Source organism: Phaseolus vulgaris, chromosome 1 (assembly GCF_051622355.1).
Source record: "Phaseolus vulgaris cultivar YP4 chromosome 1, ASM5162235v1, whole genome shotgun sequence".
Taxonomy (NCBI): domain Eukaryota; kingdom Viridiplantae; phylum Streptophyta; class Magnoliopsida; order Fabales; family Fabaceae; genus Phaseolus; species Phaseolus vulgaris.
In genome coordinates, this window is record NC_143498.1 from 53,586,263 (window position 1) to 53,611,122 (window position 24,860).

The window sequence follows — 24,860 nt, forward strand, 5'->3', positions numbered from 1 at the left end:
AAAGTTGTAGAACATGATATTCTAAATGAAAGAAAACTTACAACTGTATTCATTTTTTAAAATATTTAATATATTTTTTTTTCACTGAAAAGAATAATATACATAAAGTTGATTTATTTAGTGATAAAAAATGAACTTGACTATGCAATTATCGATACTAAATTTTCCACATCACCATGTGAATAAGTCAAAGCTGTTTTGTTAAAAGAACTGAAACATTTTAACGTACCTACCAGATAATGTTGCAGTGTTCAATTATGGCTATGCATATGGATAATCATCTCATTGAACAACCAGTGATAATTCATTCAATATGAACAAACAAATAAGTAATTTAAACTTTACACCTCAAGAAAATATCTCCAATTATTGGTGAGAAATAGTTTTGATCATACATTGTTTGAAATGAATATTTTTAACTTATGAATAAACACTAATTTTTAATATAATATTTGAAACTTATCTAATTATTATAAAAATTATAAGCAAGTTTTTAAATTTAAAAGCACTTTTGAAAGAAAAAAAAACCAAGACCAAACCTTATATCTGAACAACTAGTAGGAAGTGGCTCTGAAATTAAATTTTTAACTTTGATACACATACAAATAGACAATAAGAGGATAATATTTTTTTATACTATAAAAAAGTAAAACATTTAACTTTACATTGGTACAAGGATGTCCAAAAGTTACTCGAAATAGTTTCATCCATGTAAATTAAGCTTCTATTTTGGTCATGTTACTTGTATGTTGAGCATGAATCTAAGAAGGAAGGGTTTACTAGGTAAAACATCTTTATACAGAAGTTTTAATTGAAATGTTCAATTCTAATGTAACATTTGAATGACAATTTTGGATCTTTCCTTATTGGAGAATAATTTTACAGTGATACATTCTAATGACAACTTTGTGTCTTCCTTTATTGAGGAAATAGTGTCACAACATGACATTCTAATGACAATTTAGGCTTCCTTTGGAGAAATAGTGTTACATTTTAATGACAATTTAAGGACCTTCAACCTCCAATTCATAATATGGAGACTCGTCTAATTCCTGAATTGTCCCATCTATACCACAGACTTGTATTATAAATTTGAGAGTAGAAGTGTCTGAAGGAACTTTGAGGTCAGAAACATAGAAAGAGCTTACATGTGCTACTCCAAGGTACTCTTTTACATCATCCTCTGATGCTGTACCTGGATTGCCACCTGCTTGTTTTGATAATTTTACCAAGTAAACGTTGAACTTTAGAAATTGATAGTTATTCTCATTTTTTAACTTCCAAGAAATTTTAACATCAAGGGTCTTTGAACCCTGGGGGTCTGATGTCCATTTTATGCAAGTGCCATCAAATAGCCAGGAAGAAGACACAGGAAAATCTGACCTATAGCCCGAAGTCTTGATTGTGATATGTCCAAGAACTGCAAAATAATCGGATGGGGAAGCCAAAGTTCCATCATTGTCATTTGATCTGTGTTGCCATCTTATTTCATTGACTGAAGAATCTGATCTATAGCACACTGCATCGATTTCTGTTAAAGTGTATCCATTCATTGCAATTACACCTTCATTTATAACCCATCCAGAGGAAAGTCCCTTACGTTCACGAGTCATGATCACTTTGCTGAACTTGTTTGAAAAGTGATTCACTGCCCGGGATGCCAGAAGCACAGATGCTCTTCTGTCACCGCCAGTGGAGGTGAACTGGAGCTTAAGTCCCAATGAAGAATTGCCATCTGATTTCACCTGCATTAGTCATTAAATTCATGTGTGAAAAAGAGCATTCAGATAGGATAGTACATACATATCATTCCAGTCAATTTGACTGTACATTTAACCACTTGTCAAGATAACATACTCTAATTCTCCTTGCCTCAAATTTATAACCAGGTTTAGTTCACAAAGGAAGACAATGATTTGCACTAAGAATTGAATCAAACTGATACATTGGTGGTTATTCCAGGTTATGAGTATGATGGCATTCTTTAAAACAGATTGAAGTGCAGTTTGTTTAGCAATAATGATAAAGAAGTCAAAACTTACAGTATACATAAAGTGAACAGGCAACTCGCTCAAAAGAAACCCTCCTTGAAAGATTTTGCTCTCAAAGTAAGTTTTGTCTTCGAGGGATCCTTTGAATGTAATGTTTCCCCCTCCACTATATGATGCTTCCTTCAAGCTGTAATTTGACGGCAAGTCATACATCAGATCATGTCAGAACTAGAACTAAATGGAAGAATAGCAAAGAAAGACGTTCAACATTATGTAAGGTTTCAGTATAACATAGAAGAGTAAAACTAAACTGACAAAATGACTTTAGGTTTTCACACTTTATTGATAAAGAAGTTTCAAGGGAAGGCAAAATAATTAAAGATTAGTAATAAATCACATTTCTAACTACGAGAAATCTTCTGATTCAATAAGTAAAATTATTCTTACGATGAATTTTCTTTACCCGCACTTTCACACACAAATTGTTCAGTTGAGCCATCCGTTGTTATAGAATATTTACTTTGAAAGATGTAATATTCTGTTACAGTTCCCAGTTACAGGAACATATTAATATGCTAGATAAGTACCATCACTTACTCTACAGAAACTTGAATTGAATTTGCAGGATCGACAAGCTTAATTTGTGGCTGCACACAAATATTTGAGTTAGATTCCAAAAAGCTCTTCAACCAAGTATCACAAATTCAAAATGTTAAACTAAACTTTGTTTCCAGTTAATATATCGATGAAATTTAAAATTAGCCCCCAATATTAGAAATGAGTCAATGACAATAAAAATTCAAAAAGGGGCATCTAATCTTTTATAGGTCATCAAATCAACGATCCATACAGTTAATAGTTGAGCCAACAATAAGAATGATCACCCGACAGACTCATACCTGGAAACCTTGGCTAGAAATGTTGCACCAAGCAGTATCTGATACATTGTCACCATCAACTGAAATATGGTAACCACGCCCCTGAAAGTAACAAAGATATTATACATTTTAGAGATAGAATGCCAACATTTGAAATACAAGGTTAAACAACTATTTGATCTAAAGTAAGAGCTAAAGAAAATTGATAAGGTTATTTATTTATTTATTTTGGAAGATTGCTGAGGTCTTGTTTAGGCTTTTAAGATAACCTGCAGAAAAATATTTAATGGAGGTTCCATGCTAGATTTTGGGTTGTTCACCAGTTCACCTCTTCCTTGCCAGTTTGATCTGCACTGAGCTAAAGTGTCTTTAAGGAAAAATAAATAAAGTCTACCCACCATCAGCCTCTTGCGATTCACAAATTAGTCTTAGAATCTGTTTCACTGAAATTAAATTAAAAATAAATCTTGTTGCATGAAATGTGCAAAAAATATCTTCAAAGTTTTAATCAGAATGTACTGGAAAAAGCAGATTCCAAATGCACAAAGACAAAAGAATATTTCCTTAGACAAGGATAAAAGAATACAAAGGGGACAAGAATTGCAATTGTTAACCTGATCAAAATTAGTGTAGAATGGTAATTGTCCAGGAAAATTTCGCAGTACTCCCCATGACTTTTCCACAAGACCCCACCAACTGCAATAACAGAGCAGGGCAATAATGCTGGTATCTGAGTAAGAAATTAAGGTTTGATTTGATCTCCATCATTAATACAAAAAGAAAGTTTGACCATGTAATTTGCACCCACCACCAAACCCCATGTAAAAATGCATGGAATATTTTAGAATTTACGAGGCAATAAGAATTATAGTATAAAACTTGTTTCTAAAATATTTCTGCTTTCGTGAATTTTGTAATACGTGACTTCATGAAGTTCAAAGAGAAAAATGATCAGACTCCAAGAAGTACCAATTTTATAAAAATAAGGTTATCTCGGGGGAATCAATGAACTAACAAACTTGAAACCGAAGTTACTCAAAATATAGTTTATGGTCGTTTCAAATGACAAGAAACATATTGTGCAAAATCTTGAATTCTTAAATTAACAAAACATAACAAATTTTATATTTACTTTCTGAGAGTGATCGGGAAGAAATATAATCTAGAGTGTTATAAATACAAGGCTATACGATAAATTTTAGCAAAGAAAATCAGGTAGATCATCCATATATATTATGTTATTAATCACAAAGAGAATAGAACAGCCAAAGGACAGGTTTTGTCTGAATTTAGTACATAAAATTTTAAGCTTGCAGATGCCATCAGAATGAAATCAAAACCTTTGAAGTGCAATTTCTGGAGCAACCATAATTTATATTCTTACATTTCAAAAAGATCCTTATAGATATTTAGAATTGTAGAGATGGATTGAATTCATCATTATTTTTTATTGCGTCTCCAGATTTTGTGGCATGCTCTGCTTCATGTTCTTTCTGTATATACAATGTTGGTCACTTCTACCACTAGATTTTTTTTCTCAAAATTATTGACTCAGTTAACCTTGTAAAGAAAAAGTGCAATAATTTTTTGGGCATTGCAAAACAGGTACCTAAATTACCTATTCTGAGCAGTTTCAAAATCTGGTGCTTGCTTTGTCTCATAGACCCATCCAGGAGCAAATATTGCAGCAGAGACATCATTCTTTCTTAGTAAATCAAGAGCAACATTTACCTGAGATATCCATGAGAATAAAGAAAGAACCAGAAGCAAAATAGAGATTATTACCAAGAAAAGGGAAGACAGATATCATATTCACTTTACCAGTCACATATTTCGCTTGTCCAAGCTTATTTGGCAGCTCAATTTGTAAAGTTTGTCCCACAAAAAATTCAACAGCAATTTTTTTCATAAACAGATTTCAAATACAATGCAGTATGAAAACAAAAACATGTCATAGTTATCTTTGTAGTAAATAATATCTATTAAAAGGAAAATTGGTTGCTTCAGCAAAGGAAGGGGTTCTGCATGTAATAAGAAGCTTCTTTGAAGGCAGTTATTACTTTATGATTAAAGTGCATCTGCTATATGTTCTGCAATAACCAAAATGAAACCAAAGCATTCCGATGGTTGAAATGTCTAGAATATTGTGCAAAACCATATTTAATCCTTGCAATGAGATTGAATTTGAAGAACATGATGTATTTCATAGTCTAGCAACCAAAATGAGAAGTAATTAATTTGTTGAAATGAATAGTTTTTTTTTTGTTGTTGCTGTTGTTTGCAAGAGTTTTTCTTTTACTTATTTGAAGACAGGTCTAATAAAAAGTGAAACACTGGAGAAAGACCGTGTACTAAGCTTAAAGTGAAATAAAGCATGCAGATCACCTATGATATCCATTAAAGGTCAAATTAGCATGCTCAGCTCAGTTTCTGAGATAAGTTCCCCTCAGGACAATTCAAAATTTATTCCCAAAGAGGTTCAAATTTGGGAGAGCAGACTGTATATCACAAACCACTTACATTCCACTGTCCACCACCATATGTGTTCCTTCCAAATACATCGATTCCCATGTACACATCAAACTTCCGCTCACTGGCAACAGCAGCAGAGAGCCTTGGATAGTCTTCCTACGTGGTAAACATTACAATTAACTAAGGGAAATGATGATTGATCGAACATTAGTGTTGCACCAGCATGCCAGGGGAAGATAAACAATACCTTCCATGTATAGTTCACGAATATTCCATCACATATATCAAAGAACGGCTTATTTTGTTCATTTAGTTGATCTTGCCAATTCAATTTACCATCAACTGTAACACTGTCATACCTACAGAACCAAGAAAACACATCAAAGTAAACATTTGGCACAACCAACTGCAATAAAAAAATTTGCTGACTTATCTACTAATACTTACCATAGTACTAACGATCCAGGCACAGAAGAATGCATTGTTAGTGATAAATGGTCTACAAACTCTTTCAAATTAGGAATTTGACCTTGATCCAAATTCACTTCCATATTTATCTGCATTTAAATGCTCCTAGTATGAATAATTGTCAAGAATATGAGAAATACAAGGCTGTAAAGCATGAGAAAAATAGCTACATATTGGTTTTGGTTTTTAGTATAAATATGCATAAACCATCTAAATATGATTTACTTCTTAATGTCAATTCATTGAGAATATTCAGTAAATGTCTAAATTTGTATTTGTTACGAGGCTGCTAATAATACTTCCAATGTTACATTTCTCTTCTAAAAACTGTAGATGTAACAAACTTGAGTTTTAAAAAAACCACAGTTGTTCAAGAAAAATCTCTACATATTACTATCCACCGTTATTTTCTTGGAGAATTATTCCTACACCAATCAGAGCAATATTTACATGAAATACCTTGCACCTTCAACATAAGAGCCTGAACTAAATCATTCTGGTCTATAAAATTTCGAATGTACATGCATTTGGAGCATCTGATGCACTGGTAGTGCAGGTCAACAGTTCACTTATCACTCACAAAAGGAAGTGAATGGAAATCAAATATCAATTTAATTAAATTATACAAAATTCAAATAGAGTATTTGACATGAATATAAAACTAATAAGCACAAAGTGATTAATGAATTACTTACTAGCCACCCATCAAAACCTAAATCAGCGGCAAGCTCTGCAAGACGTTCTGCATACATATGTGCAGTTTCCTTCGTTGAAAGCAGTGTATCACAGACAGCCCTTCCCTCATCCCATTCACTAATGAAAGTCCCCAACACCTGAAATATTTAAGCAACAAGTACAGCCAAAGAATAATCTATTTTCTAATTAAAGCATAAGAAATAATGTCAAAAACATCTCCAAGCAAGCAAGAAACTCAAAATGCCACAAATCTAAGCTCCAATTAAAGAACCAGAAAAGAAGTTTAAAGTTATCAAATGATTCAAACTAAAAAGCCATCCATATAAGCAAATAAATGGAGGAAACAGTCTTTCAAAACTTTAAAATCTATATGTGAGGTTATATTATTGATCATACTTTTATATAACCACTGAAAGAAATCCCAAGTTGAGTGGAAACATAGGTGGGGTTAACACTCATTTCATGAGCTACCAGATTTTAGGGTTGAGTTAAATTTAAATTCAAATTTTAATATGGTATTAGAACTTTCTAGTGACTTTTGTAGACCTATTAGGTCATCTATTATTGAAATTCAAATTCCAATATAGCTATTATAACTACCTAGCGATTGTTGTTAGACCTATTAGGTCATTCACTATAGAAACTCATTTTCTAATATTGTATTAGATCTTATCGTAGTTATGGTTGTTAGATCTATTATGTCATTCATTATCAGTTCATATCATGAAGAGTTAGACCCAAATCCAAATTCCAAGAGTTGTAACAAACTTAAAAACGTTATCATTTTTGTTCATCAAAGGCAAAATTCAAAGATAGTGTTGGCGATGCCACTTCGACTAAAAATAAGTTCATGCTATAATATATAAATTAGTACACCGTTCACTATTGAATTAGACATAAACCCAATAACTAAAAGATAACATCAAAGCCGTATAGTGACTATGGATGTAGCTATAAGAGCACATGTTATTGGGTAGTACCATGAATTGAGTTAAACGTAATCCCAAATTCTAAGACAGTGTAAGAACCTATTTTTAGTGATCAGTGATAGTTTTGGACCTATCTGGCTACTTGGGTCGTATAAGGCAAATTCTAAGGCCACACAAACATAAAATATGTAACACTTGTGTTCAGGCAAAGCCAGAAAGGTGTCAGAGAAAGTACCTTAACACCGTGGCGATGAGCAGTGTTAGTCCAGGAGGGAGGAGGAAGAGTAACGAGACTGTGTGAAAAGTAGACAAAGACATCGATCAAGTGCCAATGCCAAATGGCATAAGCGTCGGGGTTTGTGCCACCTTGAATCCACTTGTCATCCAAGTAGCCTCCAGCCATGTCATGGCACACAAGCAATCTGCGTCTCTGGGGCAATGAAGAAGAATCTCCATTGAGAATGGGAACCGAGGCCCTGTTGAAAGGGTAGTGAAAGGAGTCGAAATAGGAGCGAGACTCCAACTCCTCGAGGGTTTTTATTGGGTAGGAAATGGGCACAGAGGGTTGCGTCCGTGGAGGTTCTGAAACTGAGGGTTCCGACACTGACTCGGATTTGGGATTGGCCATGGAGACGAAATCGTAGGATGTCTGAACTGCTGCAACAAAGGAGCGTAGGATGTGTCGAACTTTGATCAAGAATTGGCGGTTTATATAGACAACCAGAAGCTGATGAATCATCCCACCATTAAAACCAAGCTTAAGCATTCACCTTCACTTCACTTTTTCCTAGGCAAAATAAATAATGCTTCTTAAACTCAACCATTCACTTCACGTTTATCTCTTTGATTATTGGAGAAAGAAAATAATATTTGATTGGAGAAAGAAAACAAATATAGTCTTTTGTGGTATCATCAATATACTTACATACAATAAATTTGAGATTAATGATAATTTAAATTTGAGATTAATGATAATTTAAATATATTCTTTTCTTAATTTATTAAAATACTTTTTATAATGGAACACAATTTTTGTAATGGAAAAATTATATGAAGTTCGGATACTTCTTTTAAATAGCGTGTTGGTGTTCGATACTCGTGTCGGACACTGACACTCCCGTGAAGTGTCCAATTCAAAAAGTATTTGTTAGATTTTTGACAATTTTAATACGATTCTAACACAATTTTAAAAAGGAAAAATATATTAATTTTATCAAAATTTAAATTTTATTGTATAAATTGTTATTATATTATAAAACTAAGAAACAAATCATTGTTAATCAGTCATTAAAAGCATATTTCCGCTCCAAAAAATAATCTGGAATATAGGTTTTTACTTTTCAGCACTATAATTTCCTAGCATTTTACATTTAAAGTTGTTTACTTCTTCTCACTTTAATTCGTTGTCCAAGTTATTGTTATAGTATTTAAATTCACCACATGCACCATTCTTTACATTTCATTTGTTTGCTTCATTTTAATTTCGAAGTGCTGAAATTGCTCTCATTTTTTATTATGCAATTATTAACTTGCTTTCACTTTACATTTTGAGTAATCTTAATTTCATGGAACTTATTTGTTTTTAATCCACGTTTTCAGAATGGATAATAGAAAAATATTTGCTTCCAGCCATTGCTTCAATTTGTTTTATTCCTCTCTCACATTTTCTTTTGCTCTTTTGTTCACGATTTATTCTCCTAATCAATCTTTTAGATTGCCACAGTTTAACTAGAGTCAAAGGGCCTCAAAAGAAAGTAATTTTTCTTCAGATTGGTTAATATTGCAAATTTTGTCTGTAATTATGAATTTGAAATAAAAATTAATTTACAGACATCAAAATCCTTTTTTTATTGTAAAGAAAATATAGTTCACGTGAACTTCAGTACTCTGTAATGCAAAAAAGTTATATAATATCATGCAACGTGCGACTGCGAGAACCTCGCATGTGCACCAAATTCTGTCGAAATCATCAATGCCTTATCATTAGTTAAATAGTGAAATGTGAGTGTGTGCATGTAACTCGCTATGAAGATATTTTTTAGCAAGGCTACTTGAAAAAAAGTGTTTTTTGAATTCCGAATTTTGATATCAAATGGGGAAGTGTAAAGCAAAATTAAGATGATTCACTTTACGCACATTAGTGGAGAACATTAAGTGTAATTCAATTCAGAAGTTTCCTAGTAATTTCATGTTAGGGAAGACGATGGTGCTATAAATCTTGGTGGGGTCACGACCCTGGTGCTTTACTTTGATTATCATCAACGTGATTTAGACGGGCAAAAAAGTTCAATGGGAAAGAATTTTGTGCTCTGTTTTTTATCGGTGTAGAGAGATATTTATGATGTTACTTTGAAGTTTTGAATCTTGATCAGTCGGTGACTTCGTCATTTGAAAACTTGCCTCTTATCTTTGCTGACTTCACCTCCTTAGTGCTTTGTACTCTTGCTTCAAATTCTTCATGTCGGCAAAGACAAACCAGAAATAAATGAATTTAACTTTTTTATAAATTAAAGTTAACTTGTAATCAAATTAAAAATTTTCCAAACAAGAGTATAAATAACTTCTAACCTAAAACATTCGAAATGGTACAAAATAATTGTACCATTTACTAGTTTGTATTAGATTATTCTTCCTAGTATATATTAGTAAATTATTCTTAGAGTGTTACATTATATATGTATTAGATTATTCTTCCTTTATTAGTATGTATTAGATTATTCTTCCTTTACTAGTATATATTAGTAGATTATTCTTTACTAGTATATATTAGTAGACTATTCTTCCCGTAGAGTATTACATATGGACCAAATCCTAACTTCTTCATTTATAGTCATAATTTACTAATATATACTAGTCATAATTCAGTCTTAATTAAATGATTAAAATTAATTGATTAAAATCTCATAGTTTGTATTATAAGTGATTAAAACTAATTGATTAAAATCTCATAATTTGTATTATAAGATTACACTAGATTCGTAACAACCATAAATTACCAATAATCGGATCAGGCCATGGCCTTACAAAAATAAAAAGATAAGAGAAATCATATAAATATAAATTAGTTATTTCAGTTTGCTAAGAAACTAATTCTACTTTTTTTTCTCCCAAAAGATGTTCATGATGAATGTTACAAAGACCTAAAACATTATCAATATGTATGTAAATACTAAAGACTAATTAGGGCAAACGATTTTGTATAATATTAATCTTCATGCTTTTCATAACCTTAATTCAGATAAAAGGCCCTCTCATCCATGATATGGTACCTCGCCACAAATCTCTGCACTGTCACCGTTTTCCATGTATGATAATCTGTAAATGCATTTCAGTTCACTGTCGAAGGCTTCATTCATGGCTGTAGCAACAACAACCAAATGGAATTCGATCCTCTGAACTCTTCAAACTCCATTTCTAGTGAAAGATGTATTTGTTTTTAGATTTTTCAAAGGATGCCGACAGAACAACAAGGCAAGGATGTCGTAATTTACTAATCAAAATTGTGGTGATTGGAATTGCCATTCCTTACTGAATGAATTACCTTTACAACACCAACCATGATACCATACCCAGAACAGCACAATCAGGCATGCACACTTTACTTTCAAAGTAATTCCTCAGTGCCTGTCAACTTGGCATATTCATTCTCGTCTATGGTCCCTTTCTTCAATTTCTTCAACAATCGGTATTCTTGCATCAACTCCTCCTCGTCTTCTATTGTCTGCCGAGCACGTCTCTGTCGAGCTGTTTTCTTCCGCATGACAGCAGCATCTGGAGTTTTCTTCGGTTTTTTAGGTTTCGGCTCTTTCTCTTTGGCTTCTTTCTTTGCTAGCAGGTTCTTCTTCCTTTGTTTCTCCCGTGATTTATCCCTATATTATTCAAGTTAAGCCATACGTATTAAAGTAAGTTGTAAATCTTACATGACAAAAGATTAATTGGAAGCATTCTATCATCATAAAAGGGGAACTGGATAATCCCTTGGTATAGATGAACATGAAAATAAGTAAATAAAAGAATGGGTTCAGACCCCTCTCGTCTTCAAAAGTATATTAAAATGAGTTATCAATTTCCACTAAATAATTCAAATAAAAATTAGGAAGAAGCTTAAAGAAAAACAAAGCTCAGGCTCAATTCGAATTATAATGCAAAACATTGAACTATAATCATACAATCAAGTTTATTATAATTTTATAAAACATGTGATTACTCTCAAGACCAAACTATTGAAATTTTATACTGTTCCAACTTCAGTCTTCCACATTAGAAAGCTCCAAATAATATAAACCACATTGAGATACTCATTCAATTGCCACAATATAAAAGTATTACAATAAAGTAAGATCTATATATGGTTTTCATTCCCTATAATAGCATTGGTACAATCGATTCTTATTAGATATAAAACCATTCATGAGTCTGAACCTATCAACATGATCTTTTTGGGAACAGAGGCTCTTGACATGGTATTTGAGAGACTCTTGACCAAGAGTCCAGGAAAGAGAGTTTGACACATGCTATCTCCATTCTTCAAAATAAAAATGATAATTTCAGCACAAGGACAAGTGGTCTGGCCTTTTGCTTGAAGCCCAAAAGGTTTACGTGGCATGTTAGACATGATTAAGCCATTCATAAGCTTTCACCTAGCAGTTGACGCTTTTTTGGAGAGAAATGGTTCTTGACAATGCTTTTATCCTAGAACTAGAAAAGTTATGCATGAATTATGAAAATGTTTTTACCTGTACTTAATGTGCTTTTTTGGAGAGAAATGGTTCTTGACAATGCTTTTATCCTAGAACTAGAAAAGTTATGCATGAATTATGAAAATGTTTTTACCTGTACTTAATGTCCTGGAAATTGACATCTTCAACTGGTTCAAATCCGTCAGTGGAAAGTGAATGATGTTTTACCTCTGGCATTGAAGGAAGTTGTAATAAGCCATGTCCCATGGCCAATTTGCCAATTTCAAGTTCTTTCCACCTGTAAGAGTGAGAATAATTAGTTTGATAATGATGATGTTTCACTATAAAGTGAAAGTAACATTATAAATTAATGTTACTCACCTTAAAATATAGGAGCAGTGATGCTCTTTATAAGCACGGATGTAAGAGACAAAAGCCTTAATTCCTTTCTCCATGATATCGCGATCTTTTTTGGCAGCAGAACGAATCTGAAGAAAGTTTGATTAATAGTGGTTTTATTGGAAAGCGTTATTTTTTCATGTATAATTTGCAATTTGATAAATATTGGACTGGTAACCATGTTTACCAAAACAATCAATCCAAACAAAACTTTTACAAGTGAATGGGGAAAATCAGCATCAGCCTAGGTAGCATCGGTTTTGGTATGGTGTTGTACAAGGGAATTTTATTTCCACTAACTAATTTGTTTAATCTATTAATATTGTGGAAAAACAAAAAATTAAGATGATAAAGGCCTAGGGCAAACCTCAGGAATAACATCGAATGCACCATCAGAACATATTCTCTCTTGGAGAGGAATTCTTCTTATACGCAAGAATTCTACATAAGATTCCTCCTACACATTTGTATAGAATATAGATTACATTACAAAAGGACAATTTTGAAGAATCCTGCATAGATTATCAAAAGCATTGAAACATGAATATACTTGTGACCAAACCTTTGGTAATAAGAAGACAACAGCATGACCCTGTTTTCCCAGCCGAGCAGTTCGACCAACTCTATGTACAAAAACATTTGGATCTTGAGGGGGATCATACTGCACAAGAAAACTTTAGCAACCAAGAGAAAGAGAGAACTAAAGAAGATGAAACAGACAGACGCATATAGTCAATAGACAGTATCATCCACAAGGTCACAGAGGCATATATACCTGCACTATACAATCAACACCTGGTATGTCAAGTCCACGTGCAGCAACATCCGTACATAGCAGAATTCCATTTGAAAGGGATGTAAATGTTGCTAGTGCTTTCTCCCTGGCAGACTAGATGGAAAAATAAATAAAAAATATTAAGTATATAAAGAAACAGTAAAACACTGACGACATAATGGGAAATAAGAAAAACAATGCCAATTTATAGAACATTCTGTTTCAAAATTGAAAAATGCTAACACCTAAAACTCTACCTGCTTCATCTTTCCATGTAGGGGAATCAAGGAGAAACCTTTCAAAAGAGAAAGACCAGGAAGGACAACTCCCCAATAATCAACACAAGCACAAGTCATGAAATATCTGCATTAGAGTCACAATGATGTTGAGTACAATGAAATACTCTTCTACTGCAAAAATCACATCATTAATTAACAACACTTATCTCACATTATAATTTTTCTTGAGCGGTTTTTAATAAGAATATCTATTAGCTGTGATGGCTTCTTATCTGCCTCGCATTCCATGTACTGCATACTCAAAAGGATGAGAGGATGAATATAATCAAAGGATAAACATAAGCTATGTTAGGAATCTATTAGCAGTACATGAAATTTATTCCATGGATTCAAGTAAAAATGTAAGAGAGAACCACTGCTAAATTACCAGACAATATTGAAGTGATTCCGCTAGTAAGGTGAGAAAATGAAATCATTGGATAGCAAGTTACATCTAATCAGAAGCACTAGTGCACACCACATAAGCCTTACCTCAATGTGAAGTCCTGAAGGTGTTTTCGAAGACTCTGGCTGTTTTGATGACGAAGGATCATTTTCTGATTTAGTTTCTGCTCGAACTTCAACCCTCACAGGGTTCCTCAGTCCCGCCTTAGAAAGCTCTTCAATAGCCTCAGTTTGAGTAGCAGAAAATAGACCAGTTCTACGAAGCTTAGGCAATTGAGATATAATAGCAGTTATCTGCTTCTGGAATCCCATATCTAAGAGTCTATCAGCCTCATCCAAAATCAAAATCTGTGAGCACAGTCCCAATAACGTCAACCAGTTAAAATAATTAAGGTGGGACATAAAATCAAACATTCTATTCAGTCAATCTTCCAACATCAGCTATATCATAACTTTAAAGCATGAAGTAAACAATCAGTGGTTCTCATCTAATGCATACATAGAAGATCGGAATAGTATCAATTAAATATTATTTTGTCAGCAAAACCAAAGAAATCTATAACATTTTTCTACAGTAAAACATTGTATGATATGTATATAAACAAATATCCATGAAAATTAAGAGTGAAACACATACCTCGAGGTTTTTAAAATCCAAGACATCCATCCGCTTCATTATGTCATGTAACCTCCCAGGCGTGCCGATCAATATGTTTGCTCCTTCCTCCTCTATTTTGTTTATGTCTGCTTTTACTTCCGCTCCACCAACGAGGAGCATGGACTTAACATTTACCAATGTCGAAATGAATGGTTGTGCCACATGATATATTTGGGTCGAAAGCTCCCTTGTAGGGGATATAATTATCCCTAGCACCTACACAAATGCACACATAATAATGATGATTTTAATTATTTGTTGCTATTAACATAATTACAGTTAAGCCCAACAAAATAAACCGAAACCAAGGTTTTAAAAAAAGGTCCCCAGTTTCGGCCACAACATCAAGGTTTTTAGAGCCTGAGTTTGCGACCGCATTGGCCACATTTGTCTGCAATTTCTCATAACATCAAGGATAACGATAGAGCCACTAATGCAACCCCAGTTAAAACCTTCAATGGAATTAACACACCAGTGACTAAAATCCAGTACCCTATTCAACATTTTCTACAACAATTTCTCCATACCTATGCAAACCAACAACACTGTATTCAAGGATGCACATATTCTCAAGTAATAATAGGACGCAGTGGACATTGCTCAACGAAATAAGAGTATAGAGGAACCTGGTGAGACTTGGGATGAGAGCAGGACCGGCGCAGAATCTCGACGAGAGGGACGACAAAGGCTAGGGTTTTTCCGGAACCGGTAGCGGCGTCGACGGCGACGTCCTTAAAGCTGCAGAGCAGAGGAATGGTGGCGGCTTGGACCGGCGTGCAGAAGTCGAAGCCAGATTGTGATAGGGCTTGGAGAACGGGGTCGGAAAGTGGCGGATTCAGGTCGGAAAAACGCGTGCTCGTCAACGCTTTGTTGGGGAAGTCGGAATCCATGGCTGCGCCGTGCAGTGTGTTCGTTGCCTTTGTTCAATCTTCTTCCTCTCTTCTTGTCTAGGGTGGTTTAAGGAGTTAATCAAAATAAAAAAGTAGAAAAATATTTTTATTTTTTATTTTTAAATTTTATCTTATATTCTATCATTGTACTTATCATTACAACAATTCATAATTGGCAAAATTTAAATTTCTTCTCATTTATATTCTCAGAGTATTATGTATTTTGTTGTTTATAAATCTATACTTATATTTATATAGAGATTCTCCATTTTAACTGTTCTAAATTATTTTTTTATTTTATTTTTGTTTAATATTTTGTTTTATTAATTTATTTTGATTATTTGAACATTTTATAATTTTAGAAATTAATAAAACAGTTTTTTAATTTTAAAATTTTATTTTATTTGTTCTGATTTAATTGACACGAGAGTAGTAGAAAGAAATTGATACGTTCATTTTATTTTGTTGTCAAATGAGAGTTGAGAGACTGATTACTTTTCTGTTTTAAACTGATATTCTTTTTTATTAAATAAAGAATTTTTTAATTTTATTTTATTTGTTCTAACTTAAGAAGAGTGGAGAGATGGGTAATAGTTATCAGAAGCACTAGTTTTGAATGTAGAGCAGTTTTTAAATTTTTTTTATCTCCTTCCTCAAATCTCTTAAAACTGAATAACATATCTCTTATACATACAAATACACATAAATTTATATTTAAATACATGTATATATAACAGTAAAAAAAAATCTAAAAAATGCGAATGCTGTGTTCCCGCCTATGTAGCACAAAAACTGACACAGACACTAATATAATACGAACACATACACGAAAATACGTATAATATCTAAAACGTATGATACACGGACACGCAAATACGTATAATATCTAAAATGTATGATACGGGAACACGAATCTATATATTATATAATTATGAATTATATAAATTGACAATAAAGATTTATGTTCACAAGTACCAAGTACGTTCCTGATTATTTTTTGGAGCAGAAAAATGTTTTTCATGACTGGTTCAAAAAGATTTGTTTATTATTTTTATAATCATAATAAAAATTTATACAATAAGTTTGAGTTTTTAGAAAATTAATGTATTTTTCCTTTTTAAAATTGTGTTAGAATAGTACTAGAATTATCAGAAATCCAACAAATACTTTTTGAATTGGACACTTCACAAATACGTGTTCTACAAGTGTCATACGAGTTTAGATGTTCGATATGAGTATCCGACACCGACACATCATTTAAGAGAAGTGTATAATGAGTTTCATAGGTTCCCGCTAGTTTTTATAATTATAATAAAAAATTATACAATAAATTTAAATTTTTAAAAAATTAATATTTTTCATATTAAATTAATAAAAATTCAATAAATATTTTTAAATTACACATTTCACCATGTTATATATCTATTATACAAATATCAAACCCGATATATAATATCCAACACGAATTCATTATTTAAGTGACAAGTCCGAATCTCATTTCTCAAGTTTAAGAGTTATGTTAAAGCTTAAATTGTTTACGAATTAAGTTTCTCTCATGCTGTCGGAGTTGGATTATGAGGTCAACTGAAAAAATAAGAACGGAAAAAGAAGCAGAGCGAAGAAAATCGTAAAAAGATAAAAAATAATTATATAATTTAGTCTAATAATAATATTATTATTTTTATGTGTAAGATTGTAAAATTGGGAAGAAGAGTGGGGTGATGGTTCCTTCTTTCGCCCCACATTTCACGCTTCTTCGAACCAATCTTCACTATCTTCTGCTGAAGTAACTCAATAGGATGCAGCATGAAATGAAATAAAATGCGTTTTCATCCTTCAACCTTCGCAATGCCAATGCTGCGTCCACGCATCATCACCATCATCATCTTCACGCTTCTTCTACCCCTCACCTCTGCCACCACCACCGCCACCGAACCTTGCCGATTCTCTTTTCTCGACGGAGACCATCTCTACAATTACACCCTCTCTTCTCCCATCCGCAACTTCCCTCACGGTATCCTCAGCGAAGACGGGTGCACTCTCTCTCTTCCTGATCTTGCCTTAACCCTCTCCGTATCTGTGTTTTTGTTGCGTTGATTTAACGCTGTTCCGACTTTTCTTCTTTTCTATATCTGTCGTTTTCCCGGCTAGTATATATATATATATATACTTTATTTTTCATTAATTATTTTATCATTTTTCGTTCTTGATTCAGGTTTAGAATAGTTTTTGGGGATTAGTTTGTTAATGTTATAACCGAAACGTGTTCTGCGTTTTTTAACGTGCTTGCCAGAGTTTTGGAATTTAGTCTTCTGGAATGTTTTAACTGTCAGTATCTGGATTGTCTGGTTTTACTGTGATTGGGCAATGGCGGTATCGTCGGTTCTTAAGTCACGATTCGGGAAAGGGGATTTACTGTCTTTAGTTATGTTTACTTTGTAGGATATGGCAGTTATGCAGTTCTGACATAAGGTTTTCTTTTCATATTTGTTTCGGTGCTTGTAGATTTTACAAAGTGGCAGTAAACGAGACCACACTTTGGTTTCAGGTTGGCTCCATCAGGTCACACTTATTTCTTTGGATTCTGGCTAGTAGCGTTTCCATCCATCAGTAATGTTTTTTAGCTGTCTATGGTCATTGAAATAATGCATAAACACAGAATATTATCTGTTCTTCTTTTTGGGCTTTGATACTTTAACTCTGAAGAAACGAGTGAAAATTTAAAAATGTCATTTACTTTTGTTTTTTTTATTAGAAACGGCAGTGAAATATGTTGGAGAAGAGGATAAAATGAATGACATTTTGCAAAATCAGGGACTAACAAAGTTTTTTTTTTAAAATCTTAGGTACTAAAATGTTCAACCCATATAATATTGAGGCCAATTTATGGGTTTAATAGTAAAAAAACTTGCTTCATTTTGGTCCACTAGTGAATGAATTGGTGTTTGTTATATGTAACTATGCAAGTTCAGTCGCTTTAGTTGAACTGGCTATGAATAGATGGACTTTCAAAACGCAGCATATACATTTGTTGGCAACAATGGTCTTATAGTAGCTTAAAGCTTGCGCCATATTGATTTAGAATTGAATTTTGTGCATTGGTTGTGTGAGCAGCTTTGCGATGGAATGGTTTTCAATCATGACCCTCCAGTATGTGCTGACTGCTGGGTGAGTTTCTCTCTTTTCTATGATGCTATTTTTTCTCTATTTTGATTGACATACAGTAATCATGATTTGTTGTGATTTATGAATTCTGATCTTACTTTATAATTAATTATACTTTTGGATAAAGTTTATAGTTTTATAAAGGAATAGTTAATGAAATCACAGGAGTTTTAGATATATTTAGTTTAATTTACTAGCAATTAGCAATCAGTCTAGTCTAGTACCTGGTGGTCACTGTTACTTATAAGCAATGCTACTTCTAAAGGTTGAGATGAAAAGCTAGTTCATACCAATGATAAAAAGCAGCAGGAACAGGCATTGGGAAGGATTTTAAGGCCGTTCAAAGGTCCTGCTGCGATTTGCACTAAGTAAATTATTTCAGGAATCTGTAGAAATAATGTAATATATTTAATTATTTATTATCCCATAATTATACAATGTTTTCTGCTTATTTGACTGTCCTATTGTTGTGCTTTAGGATTGTGGAGGTCCAAATCGTTGTGGGACTCAGTGCAATGCACTTGTGGCAAACAAAGTTGGAGGTAGAATTCCGGACATATCTGTTTTCTCCCATTTACTTGTTTTTGTACATAAATTGAGTCCAGTGTCTACTGCTTATGCCTGTGGTAGTGGTGGTGTCAAGTGGACAGTTCTGCTGCTTTGTTTAGTTGTTGTACCTTGTAACATGGATAGTTCCTTGTTATGAAATGAATTATATGACTAGAAGGTGTTTTACCTTGGTGTGATTTCTCCAATTGCAGAATAATTGCTTCGTCTGAAGCATTTATTTTTTAGATTGTCATTAAGTAAAAATGCAGTTCAGGTCATTTTTTGCTTTTAGTTTCTGTTGTTAATTCTCTTTTGCTTAAAAATATAGATTCTACCACCACCATCACACAATTTAGGCTCCATTTGGGATGAATTTCAATTTTTTAAAACATAAACCAGGTTTGAGTTTGTCATTTATTGTAGTTGCCTTTTTCCAGTTTAAAATGTTGTCAATTTTATAACTTTTCTTTAAAATGTTTACTGAAAAGATGTGAGACTGTTCAAATGAGGTGGTGATTAGAGGATCTGGAGTGAAGCATAGCAGAAAAGAATATTCCATCTGCATCCAATATGGTTCCTGATTTATTTTATTCAATGGGAAGTTAGAAACATGGGGTGAAAGAGGGGAATGTGGATAAAGGCATTGGGGTCATGGCAGTGGAGAAGACAGAAGTTTTGGGGTCAGTGCGGAGGGAGTAACTGCCAACAGAAGAGTTGTGGGAGGGAAAAATGTTGGTGAGGGGTGGGGGTGCCAGGAGAGAGGATGTAGGTGATGGATAGGCATGGGGAGGGAAGCTCGACGGTTTAGGGTGTAGCAGCTGGTGGTGGAGAGTGAGTGGAGGCAGAGACTATGAACAAGAGTTGGAGAAGGATAGAAGAAAATACCAAAACAGATGAGACGATTTCTAAAAAGTAGAATTAGGAAACTTTTTAAATCACTGCTTCCAAAAGGGAATTAAAATGGTTTTAAAATTGATTTAAAAACCATTTCACCCATCTTTTATCCAAACAAATTTTGTTTCAAAATTTAAGTTTACAACCTCCCTACAGGACCTTAGATTATGAAATTGCTTCAATTTACGTTAAAATATTTTTATATTAGGTGATAGCATGATTGAACTTGTTCATAATAACTAATTAGACTTACAGACAAGGTAAAGAATCATCAAACTTTTTTCTACAGGTTTTATTGCTAATAAATATTTCATGTATTTTTTCTTATTGTTTTCATTTGTTTCTCATTTTTTGTAGACTGCTTTTGGTATATGAAGAACCTATAATCTACTGTGCTGCCGATTTTAATTATTAATTCATTTGGTTCTACCTACATTCGAGTACTCTTACACTTAAAATCTGAAAGAAAAATGTGTTCATACATGAACTACTTAGTTTTTTTCATTATTAACATTGTTCCAGCTTCTATACAATGGAATTAGTAGAGCTGCAATGTTCTTTAGTAGAGATTATTTTTAGGCTTGAAATAATATTCCCCCTTCATCATATGTAGGTCAAGAGTTAATTTTTGGAGTTACCCCTCTACTTTGCTCAGCCATTTAAAAGCCTTTTGTACATATCCGATTGAAGTCAATTATTTTGTACATCTAAGAGTGAAATTTTGGGTAGGCTAGAATCTTCATCTTCTAACAGAGTGATGAATGCAGGTTATCATGTATGCACAACCTTAGGACGTGGCCCAAAAATAGATGTTGATATCATTGGTAAGCCCAATTTTCCTATCTGTTTCTGTTTTCTTAATTTCTTTAGTCTATGGTTTTCTTTTCCTAATTTGTGGTGGTTCAGTTATTCTCCTGTTTTGTATGTTATGCACAATTTGATTTAAGGGGTTTTGAGTAATGCTTCTAAGTATGAACTTAAATAGAAAATATGACTCTAATGCTATTCCAATGGCAGATAAGAAAAATCCCCATACTGGTGTCATTGTTAAAATGTCAAACAGTGGCCCTAAGTTCAACTGTTCGCTAGCTGTGTCTGTTCTTTGCAATTTAAACGGAGTGCAGGTAGGTTTTATTTATTTATTTATTTATTTCAAGTTTTTAATAGATTAAAACAGATATTATGACTCTGATGCTGATTGGATGGAGTGTATCATTTATCAATCTTCTACTTACAGGGACCACAAGCTATGGAGAGATTAGGGGCCTGTGATTATGTGAGTACTTTATTTTCAATATCTTTTCTTTTTTTAATTGGCAAATGTTAATTGTTAATATGCTAGTTTTTTGTTAGCGGGGAACTCAAACCACAACCTATTCCTCATTCCCTTCCACTTTTACCACCAATCCAACCCTCCCCATTTTGGATCTCTTTTATAATTAGTGCTTCCTTGCATATGATACTATGAGGCAGATTTATCATAGCTCTATTATGTTCTTGTGTAGTATATATTTTTAATTTGTTTACTTGGAAATTGAAAATTACTGACAATTATTGAAAATCTAGGAAATGTTGATTGTGGACTTTCCTAGAATGAATGTGATTGAATTTGTTGGATTTTCCTTCTCGTCTAGTATAATCTTCATAATATTATCAAATGATATTGCTGTCCAGGCTCCATCAGTGTGGTATATTCTCTGATGTTGAGTTCCTTTTATTTACTATTGTGGTGTTAGTTTACCTTGCAGACATCCTGTCATTCTTTCTCTTTTTTCTGTGTATTAATTTATCAGTTGAAAGTGTACCAAGAAATATTTTCTTATATTTTCCTTTTCCAGCTATTTTCTTCACCAACTGCCATGTCCCTCAATGATGTGAAAACATTTATTGTTTTGTAATGTGCTCATATTATTTTATCTCTGTATTCTTGTTGAATGGAGTTTTAATGGTGAAATTAAAAGATCAAAGACCTTACCAGTCAGAATGCATTTTTTCAAAGCTATAGATGTTGAATATAGATGGAAGGAAAATTGATTGACTTTGCAAAAAAGCAGCAGAGCTAAGCTAACAAGTTCTCAGCTTTAATACACAAGATAATGAGTCTTTTTCTTATGTCTTCAATTTTTTGCTGTTCAAAATGAAGAAAATTGGACAGAAATTCAATCTCTTATTCCCCTGCGTTGATATACATCTCTACTAATGGAACTGGAAAATATGAATGATGGCTAGGCAAAAGTTGAAAACATAGGGCAATATGAAGGTGATATTAATTTAAAAGCAAAGGCAACTATTATTTACAGTGTAGTAATTTTCTCAAGCAGGTTATAGAGCTGAAGCACCCATCTGGTTGTGCCATCATTGTAAATGTTCATGGAGGAGGGTTGGGGTGGTTTGGCACCTTACTGATCATGTAAGGGTTTTACTGTCTTTCCTCGGACTGTCAATTATCACCATGGGCTGTGATTTGGCTAAATTACTAATACCTGTTTCATCTTATCTCATTCCAGTGTTTTGTGTCTTTTTGCTGCATATCTCCTGGCTGGTATAGTTTACCGATTTTTCTTCCTCGGGATTCGTGGTGTAGATGTACGCTCTCTGCTGCCTTTATTTTGTTGAATTATCTTTTACTCTCTTTCCGGGTAGGGTATGTGTTACGAACCAATAATGAAGAATAGGAAAGAAAAGAAAGATTTTAATGTATAGGATGAAAAGAACAAGGATTAGGATAGCACTCTCTCTTCCAAGGGTTTCCTCTTCAGAAAGAGCTAATAATACTCTATTTACAAATGATACACACTAGAATAAAACCCTTCTCTTACGTCCTCCTAATCATTTAACTAATCAGCCTTCTAACTAACTAATCAATATCCTAACTGCCTTATCTAAGTCCCCTTTACCATAGTCCTAATAGTATGTACATCCATGTTCATTTTATTTAAGACTTAAATGTCTTTTCTAAGTTATGGTTTTTTCAAGCTCTTATTTAAAATTTATTTTTGTTTAGTCTCTACTTTTGGCAAAAGCTGTGTTTGTAGCATCTCATTGAGGACCAAAAGCACATACTTATAATTTTTAAAATGATAAATTTTAAACAAGAGTTGATCTTAGAAAATGTCAGATTTCTGTGTTTCATGTTAGTTGTAAGAACTGACTAGTCCATAACTGTTTCGTTATACTTGCTCTTCTCACTAGAAAGTGAAAAGAGAAAAATAAACCCTTTTCAGTTAGTTATTACTGTCCTTTTTTTATTGATTTAATTTAATTATTATCTTTGAGGTATTTTGAATCAACATTGCATAATGTAACACTTCTGTTCATGGTGGGCTTTACTATTTATGTATGGGTATCTTAAATAATGTCATTGCTAAATTTTCTGCATCTCATACTGAAACTCAAATTCATTACTGCCCCTTCAATGGTGGGAATTTGCTTGTTAATCACATCCACTCATTCTGTTAGTAAACTTATTTCTTAAATGGTTTATGATGTTTTACAATGTTAATTTCATGACAATCCTTCACGGCACTCTTTTAGAGCACTAAAGCCACCCTTTTGGGTCTGCTTTTGGGACTGAAACGTTTTTTCTTTGACTCTATTTTTCAGATTATCCCTAACTTGGACTTCTGGGTCAGCTTGCCTAGGAGAACACAGGTATTGTTCTACATGAATGCTTCAATCTCAGCCTTTTCAATTAGGCGGTAGGGAAAGAAAAAAAGAGTTTTTAAAACTTTAGCTCAACGATATATGTACAAGAAGGTTGGGAGTTGCGTCTTTAGTCTAAGCATCTACTTTGTCTTTGCAGAGTCTGTGTGCTTCTTTGGTGAGGAGGTTTAAGGGACCGTCTGAAAGTTACCGAAGCTCCTATTCACCAGTGAACTTCTGAGATTATATTTTCGATTCTGGATTTATCTGGTGAATTCTTGCGGATAATCTTATACCTACGAGGCAAATATTCTGCAGACAATTGCAGAAAATACCCTTTTCAGATGCCCTATTGGTCAGTTCTGAGCTTCCTTGATATAGAACATTCCTCAGAAATCTGTAATTCTTGTTCTGATTGTCCCTCCATGAACTTAGCATTTAACATTCTTTTATCATCTCTGAAAGAAAAGGAGAAAGAGCAGGAGGAAGAAGAAAAAAAGATAACACAAAAAAGAAAGTCAGGATAATTCTTAAAGAAAGGAGGGATGATTATAATGGAGCTAATCTAATAATTTTGGTAGACATTCTTTGGTTGATAATCAGATAATTGAATGAAATTGTAACTTCTATTTTTTTTTAGTTTGACCATTAATTCTTTTTGTTTCTCATTTTGTAATCATTCTTGCATTTCTACTTAATTTAATATGGATTGGGTGTGCCTTTATGCTCTTAGTTTTCTGCCAAAGATGGCCTAGTATATCAATGGTCAGCATCAATCTCTTGTCTTGAGTCATTCCATGCTATTTATCCGTTGCTGGCTTTTGTAATACTCGGCTTTTGTACATACCACCACGTTATGTTTACCTATTGACAAGAAGTAATATCAATTTATAACACACTTTTGAACAAATTCTTTACTAAATTTTGTGGTCTCAGTTTTCGTTTTTACTCGTATTTCTATGCTTTTCCAATAATAATCTGACCAAAAATAGAGAATAGTAGATGAAGTGTGTTATCTTATTAGCACACTTTTTGTGCTACAAATATTAGCTACTATAGATATAGATAACCCAAGGCTTCTGTTGTGGTTCA

General features: G+C 33.2%; 3 protein-coding genes across 16 annotated transcripts; 1 reads left to right on the forward strand and 2 right to left on the reverse strand.

Annotated features, from left to right (window-relative positions):
* Positions 1 to 756: 756 nt before the first annotated feature.
* Positions 757 to 8,323, reverse strand: ENGASE85A (Glycosyl hydrolase family 85). 11 transcript variants are annotated; one of them, XR_016515201.1, is made up of 12 exons: positions 7,670 to 8,259; positions 6,505 to 6,642; positions 5,789 to 5,898; positions 5,589 to 5,700; positions 5,390 to 5,497; positions 4,488 to 4,600; positions 3,484 to 3,565; positions 3,139 to 3,217; positions 2,891 to 2,971; positions 2,589 to 2,638; positions 2,043 to 2,178; positions 757 to 1,745 (listed from the first exon to the last, which is right to left on the reverse strand). XR_016515201.1 is itself a non-coding variant. In XM_090294576.1 (12 exons), exons 6-12 carry the CDS (start codon positions 4,567 to 4,569, stop codon positions 1,005 to 1,007), a joined length of 1,251 nt encoding a protein of 416 aa, XP_090150702.1. In that variant the 5' UTR covers positions 4,570 to 4,600; positions 5,390 to 5,493; positions 5,589 to 5,700; positions 5,789 to 5,898; positions 6,505 to 6,642; positions 7,670 to 8,152; the 3' UTR covers positions 757 to 1,004. The 11 variants fall into 11 exon arrangements, 9 of the variants coding, with proteins under 9 accessions (XP_090150702.1, XP_090150694.1, XP_068474244.1 ...); XM_090294576.1 differs by having other exon boundaries at positions 5,390 to 5,493; positions 7,670 to 8,152; XR_016515202.1 differs by lacking the exon at positions 3,139 to 3,217 and having other exon boundaries at positions 3,484 to 3,599; positions 7,670 to 8,260.
* Positions 8,324 to 10,463: 2,140 nt separating this feature from the next.
* Positions 10,464 to 15,622, reverse strand: LOC137815105 (P-loop containing nucleoside triphosphate hydrolases superfamily protein). The gene is made up of 11 exons (XM_068618146.2): positions 15,255 to 15,622; positions 14,608 to 14,844; positions 14,058 to 14,318; positions 13,738 to 13,817; positions 13,545 to 13,650; positions 13,288 to 13,401; positions 13,075 to 13,173; positions 12,880 to 12,969; positions 12,495 to 12,601; positions 12,268 to 12,411; positions 10,464 to 11,303 (listed from the first exon to the last, which is right to left on the reverse strand). Exons 1-11 carry the CDS (start codon positions 15,516 to 15,518, stop codon positions 11,039 to 11,041), a joined length of 1,767 nt encoding a protein of 588 aa, XP_068474247.1. The 5' UTR covers positions 15,519 to 15,622; the 3' UTR covers positions 10,464 to 11,038.
* Positions 15,623 to 17,195: 1,573 nt separating this feature from the next.
* On the forward strand, positions 17,196 to 24,492 carry LOC137815108 (autophagy-like protein). Of its 4 annotated transcripts, none has more exons than XM_068618150.1 (11): positions 17,196 to 17,551; positions 18,024 to 18,066; positions 18,633 to 18,686; positions 19,162 to 19,225; positions 20,894 to 20,950; positions 21,144 to 21,250; positions 21,364 to 21,402; positions 22,448 to 22,536; positions 22,634 to 22,712; positions 23,730 to 23,777; positions 23,929 to 24,492. In XM_068618150.1, exons 1-11 carry the CDS (start codon positions 17,340 to 17,342, stop codon positions 24,007 to 24,009), a joined length of 873 nt encoding a protein of 290 aa, XP_068474251.1. In that variant the 5' UTR covers positions 17,196 to 17,339; the 3' UTR covers positions 24,010 to 24,492. The 4 variants fall into 4 exon arrangements, with proteins under 4 accessions (XP_068474251.1, XP_068474253.1, XP_068474252.1 ...); XM_068618152.1 differs by having other exon boundaries at positions 17,212 to 17,551; positions 18,024 to 18,080; XM_068618151.2 differs by lacking the exons at positions 22,448 to 22,536; positions 22,634 to 22,712 and having other exon boundaries at positions 17,212 to 17,551.
* Positions 24,493 to 24,860: the final 368 nt, after the last annotated feature.